The sequence below is a fragment of the Vulpes lagopus genome, chromosome 20, assembly GCF_018345385.1.
Source record: "Vulpes lagopus strain Blue_001 chromosome 20, ASM1834538v1, whole genome shotgun sequence".
In the NCBI taxonomy this organism is placed as follows: domain Eukaryota; kingdom Metazoa; phylum Chordata; class Mammalia; order Carnivora; family Canidae; genus Vulpes; species Vulpes lagopus.
In genome coordinates this window covers 2,726,050-2,746,475 of record NC_054843.1, presented here as the reverse complement: position 1 = coordinate 2,746,475, position 20,426 = coordinate 2,726,050, and the positions used below count along the sequence as shown (strand labels likewise).

Here is a 20,426-nt window from a genome sequence, read left to right as displayed (position 1 = left end):
TGCTGCCAGCCTTATGTTTCTATGCTTGTAGGTTAAGGACCTCTTGTCCTGAGCTGCTTTTGTGATTTTCTCTTTGTATCTGAGATTTGCAAACTTCACTATTAAATGTTGAGGTGTTGACCTATTTTTATTGATTTTAAGGGAGGGGAGGTCCTCTGTGCCTCCTGGAATTGAATGCCTGTTTCCTTCCTCAGATTAGGGAAGTTTTCAGCTATAATTTGTTCAAATAATCCTTCTGCCCCACTCTTTCTGCTTCCTCTGGGACCCCAGTTATTCCATATTGTTTCACTTTATACTATCTCTCTCTTTCTCAGATTCCTTATTCTTCATCATTTTGTCTTCTATATCACTGATTTTTTTCTTCTGCTTCATTTATCCTATCAGAGCCTCCATTTTTTATTGTATCTCAATTATAGCCTTTTTGATTTTGACCATTAGATTTTAGTTCTTTTATTTCTCCAGTAAGGGATACTCTAGTGTCTTCTATGCTTTTTTTCAAGCCCAGCTAGTATCTTCATAATCATAATGTTTTGAATTCTAGTTCTGACCTCTTAGTTATATCCATATTGACTAAATCCCTGGCAGTGAGTACTGCCTCTTGTTCTTGCTTTTAGGGTGAGTTCTTTCATCTTGTCATTTGTCCAGAAAAGAATAGATGAAAGAGACAAAATACAAAATAGCAACTATGACACCAGAAAAATACACACTAAACAAATCAGAAGAGAACAGAAACCCAAAAAACCCCAAAAATCCAAAAACAAAAACACAAAAAAACAAGAATACAATCAAACAAGAAGTTGAACAGAACAATAAACTAGATCCTGGGTGTATTTTAGTCTGTTTGTTAGAAGCAACTAGATCCCAAAATAGGAAAGAAAGAGAAACTTACATATATACAAAAATAAAATTGAATACAATGAAAGGAAGCAAAAAGTGGAAAAAAGATGACATGTAAATGTAAAAAAGAAAAAAGACTTAAAAATTGATAAAATAAGAAAATAGCTAAAAGGGAAATAAAATCTAAAACTGAAAGACTAAAGAATCATAAGAAAAAACCCACAAATGCTATATGCTGTTCCCCTCAGAGCTGGAGTTTTGCAATTCTGCATAATTAATTAACTTGGTATCAGCCTGAAGTCCCTGCTGGTCTTCTGGGGGAGGGCCCTGTTGCCCTGATTCTCAGGTGTCTGTGCCCCTGGGGATTGCACCCCGGTTGCTGGGGGAGCGGGGCTCTGTGAGCGTGGCTCAGGAACCAGGTGGGGATGAAAGAGGTGGCACCCCGATCTCCAGCCCCCCACTCTTCGTGAGCCCCCACAGAATCACTCTTGACTCCCTGTGTTTACCTGGGGAGCATTTCTATCTCAGGCAGGAACACCCCCTGCCCCTTGGAGTCTCTGAACTTTGCAGACCCCTGCTGTGTGCTCCTGCTCTCTCCTCCCAGGGCAGGGAGGGGGGTCCCGCCACATTCTGCCCCTGTTGGGCCCCTGCGGGGAGAGGGTCCACCCTCAGGGCCTCAGTTCTGCTTTATGGCCACACCTAGCCGGATCCCCACTCTGATGCCTGGGAACTCTGCCACCGTTGGGTGCTTTCGTTTTTTTTTTTTGTTTTGTTTTGTTTTGTTTTGTTTTCAATATTAGATTTTACTTTATCATAATTTAAACTGAGCAAAAATGAAGAGACAGTAAATACTTTCCAACTATTATAATTCTGACAGAGGGATCCCTGGGTGGCGCAGCGGTTTGGCGCCTGCCTTTGGCCCAGGGCGCGATCCTGGAGACCCGGGATCGAATCCCATATCAGGTTCCCGGTGCATGGAGCCTGCTTCTCCCTCCGCCTGTGTCTCTGCCTCTCTCTCTCTCTCTGTGACTATCATAAATAAATAAAAATTTAAAAAAAAAAAAATTCTGACAGAGAACAGTGTTTCTGTAGATTGGTGGTCCAATCAACGTAGCCAACATTTACTGGATACCTTCTGCATGCCAACTAAGCATTTTGCAAATGCTAGCATTTAGTACTTATAACAACACTTTAGGTAGGTATTATATTTTTTTCAGAGTGTAAAGATTATTTATTGGGGGGGGAGGCATAGACAGAGACAGAAAGGGAAAAAAGAACCTCCACCAGACTCCTCACTGAGTGAGGAGCCTATTGCAAAATTCGATCTTATGGCCCTGAAACCATGAATTTTTTTTTTTAAGATTTTATTTATATTTTCATGAGAGACACACAGGCAGAGGAAGAAGCAGGCTCCATGCAGGGAGCTCGACATGGGACTCGATCCTGGGTCCCCAGGATCACACCCTGGGCTGAAGGCAGACGTTCAACTGCTGAGCCACCCACTGAGCCACCCGGGCTGCCCAGCAAATTGAATTTAAATAAAAAAAGAAAAAAGAAAAAAAGCTGGGCAGCCCAGGTGGCTCAGCGGTTTAGCGCCACCTTCAGTCCAGGGTGTGATCCTGGGGATCCAGGATCGAGTCCCACGTCGAGCTCCCACGTCGAGCTCCCTGCGTGGAGCCTGCTTCTCCCTCGGCCTGTGTCTCTGCCTCTCTCTCTCTCTCTCTCTCTCTCTGTGTGTGTGTCTCTCATGAAAAAAAAAAAATCTTTTTAAAAAAGTCTACTTCCTCAGGTTTTTTGTTTGTTTAGTTAAAGGATAAATATGCAGATTTTTAAGGTTGGGAAAGAAGTTCTAGTAAAAAAGACACATAAATGTCTTTTTAGACACATAAATATTTAGACACACAAATATCTTATGTGTCTTTTAAAAACACCTAAATATTTGCCAACATATAACATCCAGTGCTCATTCCATCAAGTACCCTCCTCAGTGCCTGTCACTCTTGTTCTTTTTGTGACCCCGGGGGCCCTGAGATGACACTGTCCCACCTGGGATCCCGTCCCCATGATCACCTTTCAGGAAGACTACAAAAGTTCTGATTTTTGTGTTCACTGCTTCTAACACTTTCCAGTAGCGGCTTTCGGAGACTCCCTACCCGTGCGGTTTAGCTTCCCATATATGGCCTCGAGTCACGTCTCTAAACCTCCTACCTTGCAAAAAGTAGTTGCTTTTCTATTGGTAAAACTGCAGCAATTCTTTTCTCAGATCTCCGGTTGATTTTGCAGGTGTTCAGAATGATTTGGTAACTATTGAGCTGAATTCCAGGGACCAAAGTTAGGGTCCTCTACTCCTTCTTCATCTTAAGTCTTCTTGAATTAGTGTTTTTGTATTTTTTTGGGGGTAACTCAGTGGTGCATTTGCTGGATTAGTAGGACAGCTCTATTTTTAACTTTCTGAGGACCCTCCATACTGTTTTCCAGAGTGGACGCACCAGTCTGCCCCCACCAACAGTGCAAGGGGGTTCCCCTTTCTCTGCGTCCTCGCCAACACCTCTTCTTTCTTGTGTTGTTGAGTTTAGCCATTCTGATGGGTGTGAGGTGGCTTCTCATTGTGGTATTGATTTGTATTTCCCTGACATTAAGTGATGTTGAGCATCTTTTCGTGTGTCTGTTGGCCATCTGGATGTCTTCTTTGGGGAAATGTCTGTTCATGTCTTCCCATTTTTAATTTGGTTATTTGTTTTTGGGTGTTGAGTTTTATAAGTTCTTCAACTATTTTAGACATTAAACCTTTTTAAGATATGTCACTTGCAAATATCTTCTCCCATTCTGTAGGTTGCCTTTGGTTTTGTTTCTTTTGCTGTGAAGAGGCTTTTTATTTTGATGAAATCCCAGTAGTTTACTTTTGCTTTTGTTCCCCTTATCTCAGGAGATATATCTAGAAACATGTTATGGCAGATGTCAGAGAAATTACTCCCTGTGTTCTCTTCTAGGTTTTTTTATGGTTTCAGGTCTGACATTTAGGTCTTTAACCCATGTTGAATTTATTTTTGTGTATGGTGTAGGATAGTGGTCCAATTTAATTCCTTTTTTTTTTTTTCAAGATTTTATTTTATTTTATTTTTTAATTTTTATTTATTTATGATAGTCACACACACACACAGAGAGAGAGAGAGAGAGAGGCAGAGACACAGGCAGAGGAAGAAGCAGGCTCCATGCACCGGAAGCCTGACGTGGGATTCGATCCCAGGTCTCCAGGATCGCGCCCTGGGCCAAAGGCAGGCGCCAAACCGCTGCGCCACCCAGGGATCCCAAGATTTTATTTATTTACGAGAGACAGAGGGACACACACACACACACACACACACACACAGAGAGAGAGAGAGAGACAGAGAGAGACAGGCAGAGACACAGGCAGAGAGAGGAGAGGCAGGCTCCATGCAGGGAGCCTGATGTGGGACTTGATCCCGGGACTCCAGAATTATGGCCTGACCCAAAGGCAGATGCTCAACCGCTGAGCCACACAGGCGTCCCTCATTCTTCTGTGGTTTTCCCAACACTGTTTGTTGAAGAGACTGTCTTTTTTTCCCTGGGATAATTATTTGCTGCTTGGCTGAAGATTAATTGACCATAAAGTTGTGGGTTCATTTTTGGGTTTTCTGTTCTGTTGATCTATGTATCTATTTCTGTGCTAGTACCATACTGTCTTGATGATTACAACTTAATAATAATACAGCTTAAAGTGTGCAATTGTGATGCCACCAACTTTGGTTTTCTTTTTCAACATCCCTTTGGTTTTGGGGGATCAAAAGATGTGGTGCCATGCAAATTTTAGGCTTGTTTGTTCTAGTTCTTTGAAAAGTTCTGTTGGTATTTGATAGGGATTGCATTAACTGTGTAGGTTGCTTTGGGTACTATGCACATTTTAACGATGCTTGCTCTTCCAATCCATGAGGATGGAATGTTTTCCCGTATCTTTGTGTCATCTTCAATTTCTTTGATCAGTGTTTTATAGTTTTCAGAGTATAGGTCTTTCACCTCTTTGGGTAGGTTTATTCCTAGGTATCTTATTGGGCTCAACAGATTCTTGTTTTACTCCCAATTACTATCATACTTCATTGCTCACATTGTCCCACTTTTGGCCAGTGAGAGCTTCTGCAAGCTGGTTTGTCCACATTCCCCATGATTTTTTGAGCACAGGTTCCAGGCTCATCTTGTCCTTTCCAGCCCTAGGATCAAATCAGCCACTTCTCTAAGGAGCCCTGATTCTTTGTATTGTGGATTGATATTTATCAACCAAGATCTGGATACCAAGTGCTACTTGCTACTGGGTGTCACTGCTTCTCAAGCCTCTCAGTGGACAGGGCTGGGCCAGTGTGTGCATGTACTGCACCTGTCATGTGTATGTAGGTGAGCTCACCTGTGCATCTATGGCTCTATGTTTGTGTGTGTTTTTTATTTTTTTTTTATTTTAAACATTTGATTTTATTTATTCATGAGAGACAGACAGAGAGAGAGAGAGAGAGGGGCCCAGGCAGAGGGAGAAGCAGGCTCCATGCAGGGAGCCCAATGCGGGACTTGATCCCGGGTCTCCAGGATCACGCCCTGGGCTGCAGGCAGTGCTAACCCGCTGAGCCACCCGGGCTGCCCCTGCCTATTCTTTAAGTGGAAGTTTTATAAAATATTTTCTTTTCCACTTTGAATAGTCTCAGACCTTCAGATGGCTGATGGAGGGAGAGCTCCGCTCCCGCCGTGCAGCTCTGAGCACGCGAGCCCCTGGCAACCCAGGCTATCTCCTGGCCGGCCCCATCACTTTCTGGGCACGTCCCCTGGTCTGGGTTGCCTTCTGGGTAAGGTGGTGTCCCGCACCTCCCTGCTGCATCTGTACAGGGTTAAATAGCACAAATGTGGAAGCAGCCCCCGACACAGGTGCGCTTACCTGACGTCTCCGCGGCCGAGAAGGTAAAGGTGTGTAATCAAGATACTTTCCAGTCTGCCCGTCGGTTCGTAGATGTTCCGTTTGCCAGGGTGGCTTTCCCATTGAGTATCGGATGACTCTGGATGACTCGGGGACTGGGGACTTAGCTCCTCCCACAAAGCCTCTGCTGCTCTTCCAGTGACTGTTGAACCAGCCTGGTGAGCCTGTGGCTGCCCTGCCCTCTGCAGGCCTAGGATGACTCAGCCAGAGCCTGGCCTTGGGACGGGACCCTTCCTGCCAGCAGCCACAAAAGTGACAGTAATAGAGATCGGAAGAGGTTGAAAGCACAGCCAGTTGATGTGGGCACCGGGGCAGGCGGAGCTGGCGTGAGCCGCCATCCAGACCATGCTGTGGATGGTGCTGGTTGTGGGGGACACAGCAGGACAAGGTCCTTGACCCTTAAGGACCATGTAGAGGAAGGAAAACCACGAGGCACCACAGGACTGAGCAGAGGCTGGACGTGAGGCCCCAGGAGAGATGTGCAGGGCTGGTGCGGGCGCGCCACTGGGCAGATGCTGGGGATGATGATGGGGATGAGGAGTAGTCCCGTGCGGGCCGCGCCCAGAAAAGGCCCGAGTGTTCCAGCAGAACTGCCAGGCAGCGGGAGGGCCAGGCAGGGGGAGGAAGTAGTGTGGTGCCCTCTGACTGTTGGCACAGCTCCCAGTAGGAGAGCGCTGGCCAGGGCCCTGCTGCCCACGACTTGACCTCCTGGGGTTTTCACCAGGTTTGCATTTCTGAAAAGCGGACAGTGGAGGGGGGGAGGGTGAGACCAGAGGTTCCCCGTGAGCTGCTGCTGTGGTCAAGGTCGTGGGGAGTGCTGGCTGGAGTCACTGCCCTGGGGTGGAGGGGAAGGCAAGATGCTAGGAGGAGGGCAGCTTTTGGTCAAGACAGAGACCATTAGGAGGTGACAGTTGGGGGTGCCAGGGGCAGAGGGGGCACCTTCAGTCATGACTCTGCATGGTTCACTTCCCAGCCGCGGGCTTGCCACGTCCTGCTCTCTCTCCTGCCCGCTCCCATCAGGTCCTCCTCTGCCCGGCCCACGGACACACCCCTGCAGGTCCCCATGGCCGTGGTCAGCCGCACGGGTGTGACTGACACCCCCTCCTCCATCCACCTCCTCCACTGGCATCAGTGGCACCACTTGGTTCTGTTCTTGTCCTGCTGGCTGCTCCCCATTCTGTGCTGGGGGCCCTGATTTCCCAACCTCCTGACTCTTACATGGCCTGCGCCCTGCCCCCTGGGTGGCCTCTCCCGGGCTGGACGCTCTGCCCACTGTCTCAGTGTCCTGGGGCTGCTGGCACAAAGTCCCACAAGCTGGATGGACAAAAACAACAGATACATCTTTTCTGGTCTCGGCCAGAACCTGCAGTCAACCCAGGATGTGAAGGCTTAGGGGAAGGTCCTTCCTGCCTCTCTCAGCTCCCGGTAGCTCTAGGAGTCCTTGGCTTGGGGCTGGCTTCTGTCTTCACGTGGCGGTCCCCTCTGTGTGTCTCAGATCTTCCTCTCGCCACTCTTAGGGGACACCAGTCATTGGATTTAGGGCCTCCCCTAAATGCAGGATAGTCTCATTTTAAAATCCTTCATATAATTCCATGTATAAAGACCCTTTTTCTAGAGAAGGTCCCATTTGCAAGGACGAGGGACTGGGCTTTGGCTGTCTCCTGTGGAACTGTTCAGCCCCGGCTCGTACCAGCCATACCCTGGTGGTCAGCAGGTTTGCATTTCTGGTACAGTCTCATTGGTTCAGAATTTGTATGAGAAGCATCTCAAACCTAAAATATCCCAACTCTTGCTTTCTCCTCCCAGGCCGCAGAACCTGCTCCTCTCCATCTGCTCCATTTTGGGACATGCGGCTCTGCTCTGCCCGTGGCTCAGGTGGGAACCCCGCATGGGCCCCTGCCTGCGCAGCACTGCACACCTGTCCTCTGTGTGTCCCTGTCACGTCCCCCTTCTGCTCAGACTCTCCCATGGGTCCCTGTCCCCCCATGAGACTCTGTGGGACCTGGTCCTGTGCCCCCTGCTCCCTTACCCTCCCCTTCTTCAGCACCCTGCCGGGTCACACTAGCCCCCCTGCCCCTGGGGGTCTCCTGCAGGCACCGTCCCCGACCTTCCCCCACCCCCACCCCCCGCCCCGAATTCTCTGTCCCTGCCTGCTTGTCCACATCTCATCCCTTCCTGACAGCCGCGTGTAAGGGGGCCGGGGTGTGCCTCCCCCTCCCCCACGACCTGTGTGTGCCAGTCTGGGCTGGAGCTTGTGCTCCACGGGCGCACAGGATGGTACCTAAGACAGGGGCGCCTGCCGAAGGAAGGAGGGTGACCCCGTTTGTCCCCACGTCCTGCTGGCTCCCCGGGCAGGTGGGCAGCCCTTGGCTCCCGTGACAGCCTGGCCAGCTGTGCCTCTGGCCAGTTACTTGGGCTCCCCAGGGTCAAGCGGCCCCGGGACCCTGCCCCGGGGTGAGTGTGAGCGCCGAGAGGGTCAAGATGCCGAAGCATTTAGGAGCTGGGCTGGCTTTTCCGGCCACCGCTGCCCCTGGTCGTGGGCTTGGCGCCTTGTTCCTTACAGCTGTGCCTCGGGACATGCTTCTCCCTCCTTCCCCGGCCGCTAGTCTCGGGCTTGGTTCCCCACCCCCCACTGAGCATGGTCTCCCGCAGCACCCCTTCCCCCGTGACCCCTTCCCCCATGACCCCTTCCCCCGTGACCATCAGCTAGCGAACAGGTGAATAGCTGCCCTTGACTTATGACCTTCTCAGCACAGCCCGGACTGTCACACAGGGACCTGACTGGTTCCCGTGCCACACTGCGGGTGCTCCGATGGGGGGTGCTTGGGGGGGCGCTCTGCGTAGCCCCCACTCCAATTAGTCTTAATTTGAAGCTTTGCCTTGTCGTCAAGGACACGAGGCATTATTTCCATCTCCTCCTACATATGGGTGGTAGGAGAGTGCCCTGTGTGGTTCCCATGTGTCCACCGGGTGTCCCTGACCTCCCAGTGCCGGGGCTCTGGGCCAGGGCTCCTGCCCAGAAGGGGTGCTCGTCACACAGCAGGGGGCGCCGCTCGCCCACCCTGAGTCAGTGCAGGCGCCACTTGGGTGAATAAATCTGGATGGCTGCAAAACGTGAAGACAAGTCAGGGCCCAGTGCAAGTGTAAATTGGTCACGCTGAGGGGGTTGGCTTATGACGCATCAGGGTGGGTTTTTCCTCTCCGTGCGAAAATATGCATTTTTACGAAGTGTATGCATGCTGTGGAATAAGGGGGACCAGAGATGCTCTGCAGTGATTAACGGACACTTTTCTGCTTTTGTTTCCCCAGACACCATTTGCTTTTGACTCAAGATGATTTGATGTTTTGTTATAAAACTCATTAACCATGATGGCTACACAGACATTAAGCATAGACAGCTATCAAGATGGGCAACAAGTGAGCGCCTGAGCTTTGTTCTGCATTCTAAATACAGTCGATGGATCGGGTCCTGAAACACGACCAGTGCTTTGTATATTTATAATTCAGTTTCCGTGAGGTTGCGAGTTCGATTTTAAGCATGTGATGCATTTACTATATGTTGATCTCAGAAAGGGTAGCTGTAGAGTTATTCAAATCATTTCTTCAAGGGATACCAAGTTGCCAGTAATTCTGACTCCCCTAAGTCATAGTCTTTGGGAAATTGACCTTTTTGATGTCTGTGTGAGTGAGGGTTGTTACTTTTTAAAGAAAAACTGGGTGTTGATGAAAGCCAGATGACTGGTTGCTGACCTGAGCAGGAACCATGGGGTTCCCCCTCCCCAGGTGTGAGCGGCGGAGGGGCCTGTCCCAACGCTCTGGGTGGCCTAGTTGCTGTGCTGTCCCCTCACGTTGTGTGGCTGTGCCCGGACAGCTTCCTCTGATAGAGTGTGGGTGGCCTCTTGCCTGCCCTTCCACTGTCCGTGGACTTGATTGTCCTTGCAGCTGCAGTGAAGGTCTGGGGGTTTCATGTTCTGTGCCTTGAAGGAATTGGGAAGGAGGGGAAGGGGGGAGCTCAGCCTAGTACTGGGAACTCTCAGGGGACACCTGAGGTCTTGGGGTGCTCAGTGTGTTCAGAATGGGGGCCACTCCTCTTCTGACTCTGAGCCCTGGAGCCTCTTCCATTGAAGACCTTCCAGGCTTTGCTTCCTGCTTCCTGTAGTCAGGAGGCGGTCGGAGAGTGCACAGAGGCTCTCTTTTCGCCCTACTTGAAGGTATTAGTGAGCTGGGTCACTAAAGGGCCAGGTGGACTTACCCAAATGAGGTCACCGCCCAGCATCAATGAGGTTCCAGGTGGCGCCCGGGACCTCAGGCTGCCTCCCTCTTCTGTTGTGTCTTTCCGCGGTGGCCAGTTTTGTGCATTCCTGGTTTGGTTCTGTTACACAGACTTTGTTTTTGTTGGCTTGTTGTTGTTGTTGGCTCTTAAAAAATGTTTAAGTGTCTTAGCTTCTCATAGGAATTGAGGGGTGGGGGTCCTCTTCAGCCTGCTCTCTGCCCCTGGAGGTCCTTTGAGAGTTCCAAGTGATTTTTTTTTCTAAAATGCAAACCTAGTGTTGTCCTCCTCCCCCCGGCGGAGCCCTCCCTTGTGGACTCTGCATTGCTCTGGTCCTCCCCTCAGCACCCCGCTTCTGGGGATCCCTGTCCTGTGGCCTTGGCACTGGCTCTTCCCTCAAGCGGCAGTTTGGCCAGGGCCCTCCGGTCCTGCTGTCTGTGCTTCCATTGCTTCCTGTTGAAGACCGTCCTGCCTGCCCTGGTCACCACCGTAGCCTCCTCCCTCCCACCTGCCACCTGCCTCTAGTCCTCCCTCCCTCCACTGATCCTTATTCTCCAGTGTTGCACAGATCCCCTGCTGGCAGCTCTGTGTCCCGGGCAGGGCCAGGCACAAGGAGGGAAAGAGCCTCACTTTTAATAGCTGAGCGCTTTCCCTTGATGTGGAAAAGTCCTTGTCCACGGTGCTTTGAACATTTACTGTTCTGCAGTATAGATGTGCCCCATTCACTCGGCCACTCCTCTGAAGTTGGACATTTAGGATTCTCTTTTTTCACAATCATTTAAACACACACACACACCCTGGAATGATTTTTTTTTTTTTTTTTTTGGAATAAATCTTTTAAGGCTCTTTCAGATTTCCCTCCTGAAAGGTTGTGTTTGATTGGGCTTTTGTTAGCTGCTTCAGTGTTTTGTGTTTATGAGAGAGAAAGAGAGAGAGAGGGAGAGAGAGAGATCTCCCAGGCCCACGGCACCATCTACGGGCAGTGGGACGCAGGTATTCATGCACAGCTGGACCATGTGAGAGGCAAGGGCAGTGCTAGGGCCTATACTGCAGGGCTCCCCGCTTGGCCTGCACCCACCCCCGGCTGTCAGAGCGGGCTTCATGCCAGGTTGCAGGCTCTCAGGGTACATGGGGATAAGCCCCTTCCCTTGAGTGCCTGCACCCGGCTTCTTCCTCGAGGGACAGGGTTGTGGCAGCCGGGGGTGAGTAGGTGGGTCCTAGTCCTGAGGAGTTCAGGGGGCTGGTGATCTGCTCACGGGTAATTATAAGGTTCCTGCAGCAATTTGGGATTTCTTTCTGTAAACCGAATTCCTTATGTTTAAGGATTTAGATACCTTTCACCTAAGTTAGGAATCAAGTAGCTAGTTTAAAGCAACTTAACTGCTAATATCTTTTAATACTGTTTCTTTAAACACAGCTGTCTTTGCCTTCTGAATATGACTTTTTTTCCTCAAAATTTGTATAGCTTATGTATTCCTGAAATTAAAGAGTAGATGGGGAGAATTTCAGCCCTGTCCTGAATAGAAGGTAGGGTCTGAGTGGTTTCTGTCACAAGAGTTTGAGCTATTTGTGTGTATTTCTCTTACTGCAGTGTTAGTGTGAGGATCTAGAGAGAGAAGAGATTATTTGTGTGCCACTTGCCTTCAGCACTGTGTCGTAGTATATTTTTGAAAATCATAAGCATTTCTCGGATACTGGTCCTCTCGGTTTTCAAGATAATTTGGAAATTTGACCTTTGTTGCAGCCATTTTCAAAGCCTATTAAATTCAAAGGAGTTTTGTTGGTAGCATTTTTATGTACTATTGCCAGTCCTCCCGCTGTGTAGCAATTTACCATTTCTGTTGCATTTGTTTCTGTTTGAGAATAGAGTACGTAGTAGCAGTTTATGTTGTGTTTAGTAACCAAATTCTCCTCCTCCTTTCACAGATGCAAGTAGTAACAGAGTTAAAAACGGAGCAAGATCCCAACTGCTCTGAACCTGATGTGGAAGGAGTGAGCCCTCCACCCGTGGGGTCCCAGACGCCAATGGATGCAGACAAGCAGGCCATTTATAGGTAGCAATGAGATGTGACGCATGTGGGTTTTTAGCAGGAATAACAGGAGTGGAGAACCTTGTTAAATGGAATATACTAGAACTATTAGGTAGGCAGGGTAGGGAAGTAGGTGATAACCACTGGAGTGAGAAGTTTGTCAAATTAAGATGTTACTCCTAATACCTTAAAAGTTTTGGAATAGAAATCTATGTTTTAGTCAATCTTGTAAAAAGAAACCTTTAGGCCAGGGTAGTTTTACTGGAGAATCCCGTAAAGGAAGAGAGAATGCTTCCCAATACATCACTCTGGTACTAAAGCCAGATACAGACAATACAAAAAAGAAAAATAGACACGGGTGTGCCTCATGAACTTAAGCATAAAAATCACTAATCAAATATTAAATCCAGCAGCACATAGAAAGAATAACATACACTGACCAAGTGGAATTTATCCCACGAACTCAAAACTGATTCACTAGTCAAACAGTCAACCAGTGAGGCCCACAACATGATCATACCAAATGACACAGGAAAGCATTTGACAAAAGTTAGCAGCTAATTATGATTAAAAACTGTCAGCAGAGTGGCAATAGAGGAAAACTTCCCTGACCTGATGAAAGGCAACCTCAAAAGGTCTATAGTTCTCATCATAGTTAATGGCCAAAGACTGTTTTCCTCCGAGCTTGGGCATAAGCAGAGATGTCTACCCTGACTCAACCCATTCACACCGCCATAATGAAAGTCCTAGCCAGTGCAGTAAGGCATTTTTCTTACTTATAGAAAAGGGATACCAGATTAGAAAGGAAGAAATAAAACTGACTCTGTGTACAAACAACATAATTGTCTATGTAGAAAATCCCAAGGATTACCGAAAAACTCCCAGAACTAGTTAAGTAAGTTTAATAAGGTCACAGATTACAAGAGCTACCAATCCCATTTCTTTCTTTCTTTCTTTTTTTTTTTAAGATATTATTTATTTATTCATGAGAGAGACACAGAGAACGAGGCAGAGACACAGGCAGAGGGAGAAGCAGGCTCCATGCAGGGAGCCCGACGTGGGACTTGATCCCGGGTCTCCAGGATCACACCCCGGGCTGCAGGTGGCACTAAACTGCTGTGCCACTGGGGCTGCCCACCAATCCCATTTCTATATGAGTGATATACAATTGGAAGCTGAAATTTAAAAAGACAATACTATTTACAAAAGCTCCAAAAAATTTAGGTATAAATCTAACAAAACACAGAAACTTTATGCTGAAAAACTAGAATGCCAATGCAACAATCAAAGAAAACCTATATTAATGGTGAGACACACCATATTTATTCATGGTTTGAAAGGGTCAACATAGTAAAGATGTTCTTTCTCCTAAAATTGACTTGTAGATTTACCACAATTCCAATTAAAGCCTTAGCAGGATATTTTTGTACATATGGACAAGTTAATTCTAATTTTATATGGAAGGCAAAAGAGCTAGACTTGCTAAAACAGCATTGAAAACAAAGAACAAAGTTGGATTTTGAGATGTACTATGGTGTTACAGTAACGAGGACGTGGTGATGGTGGTGAAGGCATAGGATCAGTGTCACTGATAGAGTCCAGAAGTAGATGGACAAAAACATGATTTATTTGATCTTTGACCAAGGCACAAACACAGTTGTAGAGGTAGAGTTTCCAACAAACGGTGTTGGAACAATTAGACATTCATATGCTAAAGGAAGATCCTTGACCTAATCTCACATTTTATATGAAAATTTACTCAAAATGGAGTATAGATCTATTTTTTTTTAAAGATTTTATTTATTTATTCATGAGAGACAGAGAGAGAGAGAGGCAGAGACACAGGCAGAGAATCAGGCTCCATGCAGGGAGCCCGATTCAGGATTCGATCCTGGGACTCCAGGATCACGCCCTGGGCCCAGGGTAGGCGCTTAACCGCTGAGCCACCCAGGCATCCCTGGAGTATAGATCTAAATGTAAGATTTAAAACTATATAAAACTGATCTGTCCACACAGTAAAATATTATTCAGCCACAAAAAGGAACAAAGTACTGACACATGTTACAACTTGGGTGAGCGTGGGAAACACCACGCTAAGCGAAAGAAGCTAGATGCCAAAGGGCACATGTGGTATAATTCCGTTTATACGGGATGTCTAGAACTGGCACATCTGTAGGACAAAGTCGGTATGGTGGCCTGGGGCTGGGCTTTGGGGGAAAATGGGCAGTGACTGCTCATGGCTACCAGGTTTCTTTGGGGGAGGATGAAAAAGCTGCAGAATTGACCTTGGTGATGGTTGCAGTGCTCTGTGAACAGAGTGGACACCGTTGGATTGTACACTGTAAGTAGATAAATTGTAGTGCGTGAACTGTGTCTCAACAAAGCTGTTACACTAACGAATGCGCACATACCTGCTAAAATATTCTCGTGCAAATGTAGAACATATATTTTACATTTTTTCCCCCCAGGCATCCACTATTTCCATTATTAGCTTTGTTGTTTGAAAAATGTGAACAATCTACACAGGGCTCAGAAGGCACAACTTCTGCCAGTTTTGACGTAGATATTGAAAATTTTGTAAGGAAGCAGGAGAAGGAAGGAAAACCTTTCTTCTGTGAAGATCCGGAAACTGACAATTTAGTAAGTAAAATATGTGTTTTATTCTTATTTTTTTACTTCTTCCAAATTTAAAATCCATTCCATAAATTTTAAACTTCCAAGTAGGACTTTAGAATGTAGTTCTGCTAAAGGGGAGAATCGTGTAGTTCATGAAATAACTTCCCATGTGTGTGACCTGTCCCCACGTCTTCCAGCCTTCTCTGGTGACCTTTACTGTAGGGATCAAAGGAGATTATCTGAGCCTGCATCACAGAGGGACTGAGGATTCAGTTCTTTTGTAAATATTTGTGAAGTTTGTCGGGGTTGGTGTGCTTACGTGCCCTGCGTCTCGGGCATGTGTGTGCCCCACTCCCGTTCTTGACTTTTCCCTGATCGTGGCCACACAACCTTATTGTCCAGGACAGACCTTTAGCTCTGTCTTAGGCTGGCAGTAAGGTGTGGTGGGCCACAAGGCTGATGCAGGCACAGAGCCGGCCAGGCTTAACAAAGGGCCCCCACACTTCTCATCACGTCCCCTGGCCTTTCTGCCTCACGTGGTGGGTGCCCTTCTCCCTGCCTCGGGAGGTTCGGGGTTCCCTGTGCTGTCTAAAGGAACTGCAGAATTTGTCAGAGTTAACATCCCTGCTGCACCCAAAGGAGCACTGCCCTTCTGTGCCGGTGGAGCACGTTAGCCTGCGTTGGGGGGACACGCCCCTTCCCTGGGTTTCCTTTACTGCCTGCCAAGCCCCAGCCCAAAATCTTAGGGCCCTTATCAGCAGAAAAGCATCTTTAGAAAACTTTTTCCTGGGGATCCCTGGGTAGTGCAGCGGTTTGGCGCCTGCCTTTGGCCCAGGGCGCGATCCTGGAGACCCGGGATCGAATCCCACGTCGGGCTCCCAGTGCATGGAGCCTGCTTCTCCCTCTGCCTGTGTCTCTGACTCTGTCTCTGCCTGTGTCTCTGGCTCTGTCTCTCCTTCTATCTCTCAAGAATAAATAAATAAAATCTTTAAAAAAAAAAAAAACTTTTTCTTGAATAAATGTCTCGGATCTTTGTTGTTTGTATGTATGTGTGTATGTATTTAAGATTTTATTTATTTATTCATGAGAGACACACAGAGAGGCAGAGACACAGGCAGAGGGAGAAGCAGGCTCCCTGCGGAGAGCCCGATGTGGGACTCGATCCCGTGCTCCAGGATCACGCCTTGGGCCGAAGGCAGGCGCTCAACCGCTGAGCCACCAGACATCTCTTTGTTGTTTTTTAATTTCTCATTATACGCTCAACTCTTGGTGCCTAGTGGGCTTTACCAATGCACTGTCTGAGCTGGAGTCAGCCTCCTCAGCTTTGAACTGGGTCCAACAGTGCCCGCCCTGTGGGGTGAGCAGCAGGAGCTGTCCCCGCCTCTGGATCTCTGGTCCTCAGCCAGCAGTGTGTGGGCCGCGGGTGTAGCCGGAGGGACCCAGGCTTTCTGACTGGCGTTCCAGCATAGGGCCTAGCAGAGCTGGGCGCCCAGTCACTCGCTCTAGTGACCGATGGACTGGTTCGTTCCACAGCACATCCGGATTACTGCCTCCAGGGTCACAGGGAAGGAGCTGGGCGTTGGGTTGTGGATTCACAGGCCGGTAGTGCTTATTATTACGGACCCTTACCTACTGCTGTGGGCCGGGTCACTCTGAAACTTAGTAAAGTCACCGTAAAACCTTTGTAAAAATCTTAAAAGGGCTGATCTAGTGCTGGGGGCAGAGTTCTTAGGCTTGACACCGAAAGCACAGTCCATAGAAGGCAGAGCAGGTAAATTAAGTTTTATCAAAATTAAGAGCCGCCTATGAGATGGGCATGGATTCCTCCCCATTTACAGGTGAAGAAACCGGAGCAGAGGGAGGGGGAGTACCTTGCTCTTTGTGTAGCAGGTCAGTGGGGCCGAGTCGAGGCCCGGCTGCCTCCGGGTGCTGTGACTCCCCAAGGGCGGCACGGGGACCATCTGTGTCCCCACACGCCAGATGCAGCGAAAGTGCCAAAGGTCTGTGGCGCTGGGGTGACTCGTCGTCTTGCCTGGTTTCTGATGGGATCCCCCTCCCGTCGGGGGCTGTGCGGCAGTCAGGCCAATACCCAACAGTAGTTACGTGCTGAGGATTATAATTTACCCTTAAGCTGTCATTTCCTTGTCTGAACGCCTTCATTTTCTCTGCTTCTAGATGGTCAAAGCGATCCAGGTTTTGCGTATTCATCTTCTTGAGCTGGAAAAGGTTAATGAACTGTGCAAAGATTTCTGCAGTCGCTACATTGCTTGTCTAAAAACGAAAATGAACAGTGAGACTCTCCTGAGCGGAGAACCTGGAAGCCCGTACTCCCCTGTCCAGTCCCAGGTATCTATGTGGGTCCTGCTGAGCTTCGGGGTGACTGTACGATCTGCAGGGGTGACGGGTGCTGACCTCTGAGACCAGTAGCCCTGTCAGAGTCCCTGGGCTGTCTTAGGGCCAACCTCCAGCCAGGAGGACAGGCCCTCGAGGTGTCGTGCAGTAAGTGGGGTGAGGCCTCAACCTGTGTACCAGACCCTGGATCCCACCTTTCTGGAGGATGGACTGCCATTCACTGCTTTCCTTTTTCTTTGGAATATGGTTTTTGTTATTTCTTAAAATTGTGGTAAAATACACGTCATAAAACGTAGCATCTTAATCATTTTTAAGTGTATACTTCGGTGGCATTAAGCATCTTCCCGCTGCTGGGCAAACCATTGTCACCATCCATCTCCAGAGCTTTCCATCTCCGTAGACTGAAATGCTGTCCTCATTAAATGCTGACTCGCCACCTTCCCTCCCCCACCCCTGGCTCCCACATTCTACTTCCTGTCTCTGTGAGTTTGATTAGTCTACGTACCTCATGTAGGGGATCGTACCGTATTTGTCCTTTTGTGTTTGACACGATGTCCTCAGGGTTCATCCGTGTTGAAGCACTATTATACTTGAGCCATTCTGTTGGTACATAGTGACACTCGTGGTTGTAGTGTGCGCTTCTCCGATGGCTAATGGTGTTGACCTTCTTTTCATGAGCATGTTTGCCATCGGTGGATCCTCCTTGGTAGAATGCCTGTTCATGTCTTTAGCTCATTTTCCTTCTTTTCTTTCTTTCTTTCCTTTTTTTTTTTAAAAGAATCTTCTTTTTTTTTAATTTTATTTATTTGTTTATTCGTGAAAGACAGAGAGAGAGGCAGACACAGGCAGAGGGAGAAGCAGGCCCCATGCAGGGAGCCCGACATGGGACTCGATCCCAGGTCTCCAGGATCACGCCCTGGGCTGAAGGCGGCGCTAAACTGCTGAGCCACCTGGACTGCCCTAAGTACCCGTCTTTTATTGGCTGTATGGTTTGTAAATATTTTTGCCCAAGTCTGTAGCTTATCTTTTCATCCACTTAACAGGATTTTTCACAGAGCAAACATTTTAAATTTTGACCAAGTCCCCTTTATCAACTTTTCCTTTGATGAATTGTGCTTTTGGTGTTAAGTCTAAGAACTCTGCCCTGCCTTAGATCCCAAAGATTTTCTGTAGTTTTTTTTTTTCTGAAAGTTTTATATTTTACATTTAAATCCATGACCCATTTATTTTTATTAAAAAAATTTTTTTTTCCATGACCCATTTTGAGTTAACTTTTGTATAAAGTACAAGTTTAGGCTGAGGTTCTTTCTCTGGCCTCTAGATGTCCAGTGCTCCAGCACCATTTGTTGAAATTCCTCCACTGAATTGCTTTTATGACTGATTGTCAAAAATCAGTCAGGGGTATATGTGTTGGTTTGTTCTGGTGTTCTCTGTTCTGTTCCACTGATCTGTGTGTTTATACCATCCACTCTTGGTTATGGTAGTTATTCAGTAAGTCTCAAACTTGAATAGACTGTTTCTTCCTACTCTATTCTCCTTTATAAAAGTTATTTTAGTTCCTTTCCATATAAATTTTGGAATAATCTTGTCTATATCAACAACAATAAAATGAGATTTTTGGGAGGAATTGCATCAAGCCTCTGTATCATTCTGGGGAGAATTGATGTCTTTACTCTGTTGACTCTTCCAGTTCACAGACCTGTTATGTGTCTCCATTTATTTACTCTTCTGTCATTTCTTTCATTAGTGTTTTGTAGTTTTGTTAATAGAAGTCCTGCACATATGTTTTTAGGATTAACGCCTACATGTTTTGTTTTGTTTTAGCGATTATAAATGGTATTTTTTTTAAGATTTAATTAAATTAATTAATTTTTTAAAAAAAGATTTTATTTATTTATTCATGACAGACACAGAGAAGGAGAGAGAGGCAGAGACACAGGCAGACGGAGAAGCAGGCTCCATGCAGGGAGCCTGATGTGGGACTCCATCCCGGGTCTCCAGGATCACGCCCCGGGCCAAAGGTGGCGCCAAACCGCTGGGCCATCAGGGCTGCCCTAATTTATTTTTTTTAAAAGATTTTATGTATGTATCCATGAGAGACAGAGAGAGAGGGGCAGAGACACAGGCAGAGGGAGAAGCAGGCTCCCTGTGGGGAGCCTGATGCGGGCTCGATCCCAGGACCTGGGGTCACGCCCTGAGCGAAGGCAGAGCTCCTCGCTGACTGCCATCCAAGGCCCCTAGTATTATATTTTAACTTCAGTGTCCCTATTGATATTTAGAAATACAGTAGATTTTGTATGTTTATCCTGCATCTTGTAACCTTGCTGAGCACACATATTGTTTCTAGAAGGTCCTTTTCACAGATTCCTTAGGATGTCCTACCTGTTTGGTTATGTCATCTGCAGATCTGAACTGTCCCCTTCCTTCCTGATCTGTATGCTTTTCGTTTCCTTGTCTTGCTGCGTTGGCTAGAACATCTGGCAATATCTTGAATACCATTGGTCAGAGTGGACATCCTGCCTTATTCTCAATCTTAGGGAAAGCGTTCCTCCTTTCACTATCAATTGTAGTTTTTTTTTTTTAAAAGAATCTTCTTTTTTTTTAAATTTTATTTATTTGTTTATTCGTGAAAGACAGAGAGAGAGGCAGACACAGGCAGAGGGAGAAGCAGGCCCCATGCAGGGAGCCCGACATGGGACTCGATCCCAGGTCTCCAGGATCACGCCCTGGGCTGAAGGCGGCGCTAAACTGCTGAGCCACCTGGGCTGCCCTAAGTACCCGTCTTTTATTGGCTGTATGGTTTGTAAATATTTTTGCCCAAGTCTGTAGCTTATCTTTTCATCCACTTAACAGGATTTTTCACAGAGCAAACATTTTAAATTTTGACCAAGTCCCCTTTATCAACTTTTCCTTTGATGAATTGTGCTTTTGGTGTTAAGTCTAAGAACTCTGCCCTGCCTTAGATCCCAAAGATTTTCTGTAGTTTTTTTTTTTTCTGAAAGTTTTATATTTTACATTTAAATCCATGACCCATTTATTTTTATTAAAAAAATTTTTTTTTTCCATGACCCATTTTGAGTTAACTTTTGTATAAAGTACAAGTTTAGGCTGAGGTTCTTTCTCTGGCCTCTAGATGTCCAGTGCTCCAGCACCATTTGTTGAAATTCCTCCACTGAATTGCTTTTATGACTGATTGTCAAAAATCAGTCAGGGGTATATGTGTTGGTTTGTTCTGGTGTTCTCTGTTCTGTTCCACTGATCTGTGTGTTTATACCATCCACTCTTGGTTATGGTAGTTATTCAGTAAGTCTCAAACTTGAATAGACTGTTTCTTCCTACTCTATTC

General features: G+C 47.1%; 1 protein-coding gene across 7 annotated transcripts in view; it reads left to right on the top strand.

Moving 5' to 3' along the window:
- PKNOX1 (PBX/knotted 1 homeobox 1) overlaps nucleotides 1-20,426 on the top strand; it is a 63,583-nt gene that overhangs the window by 21,930 nt on the left and 21,227 nt on the right. For 3 of the 7 annotated variants that reach the window (XM_041735158.1, XM_041735153.1, XM_041735155.1), the window contains exons 2-6: nucleotides 7,619-7,687; nucleotides 9,122-9,229; nucleotides 12,009-12,136; nucleotides 14,581-14,752; nucleotides 16,904-17,074. In XM_041735158.1, coding sequence (XP_041591092.1) covers nucleotides 9,179-9,229; nucleotides 12,009-12,136; nucleotides 14,581-14,752; nucleotides 16,904-17,074 — 522 coding nt within the window. In that variant the 5' untranslated portion in view covers nucleotides 7,619-7,687; nucleotides 9,122-9,178. The other 4 variants (XM_041735156.1, XM_041735157.1, XM_041735154.1 and 1 more) reach the window with 4 other exon arrangements.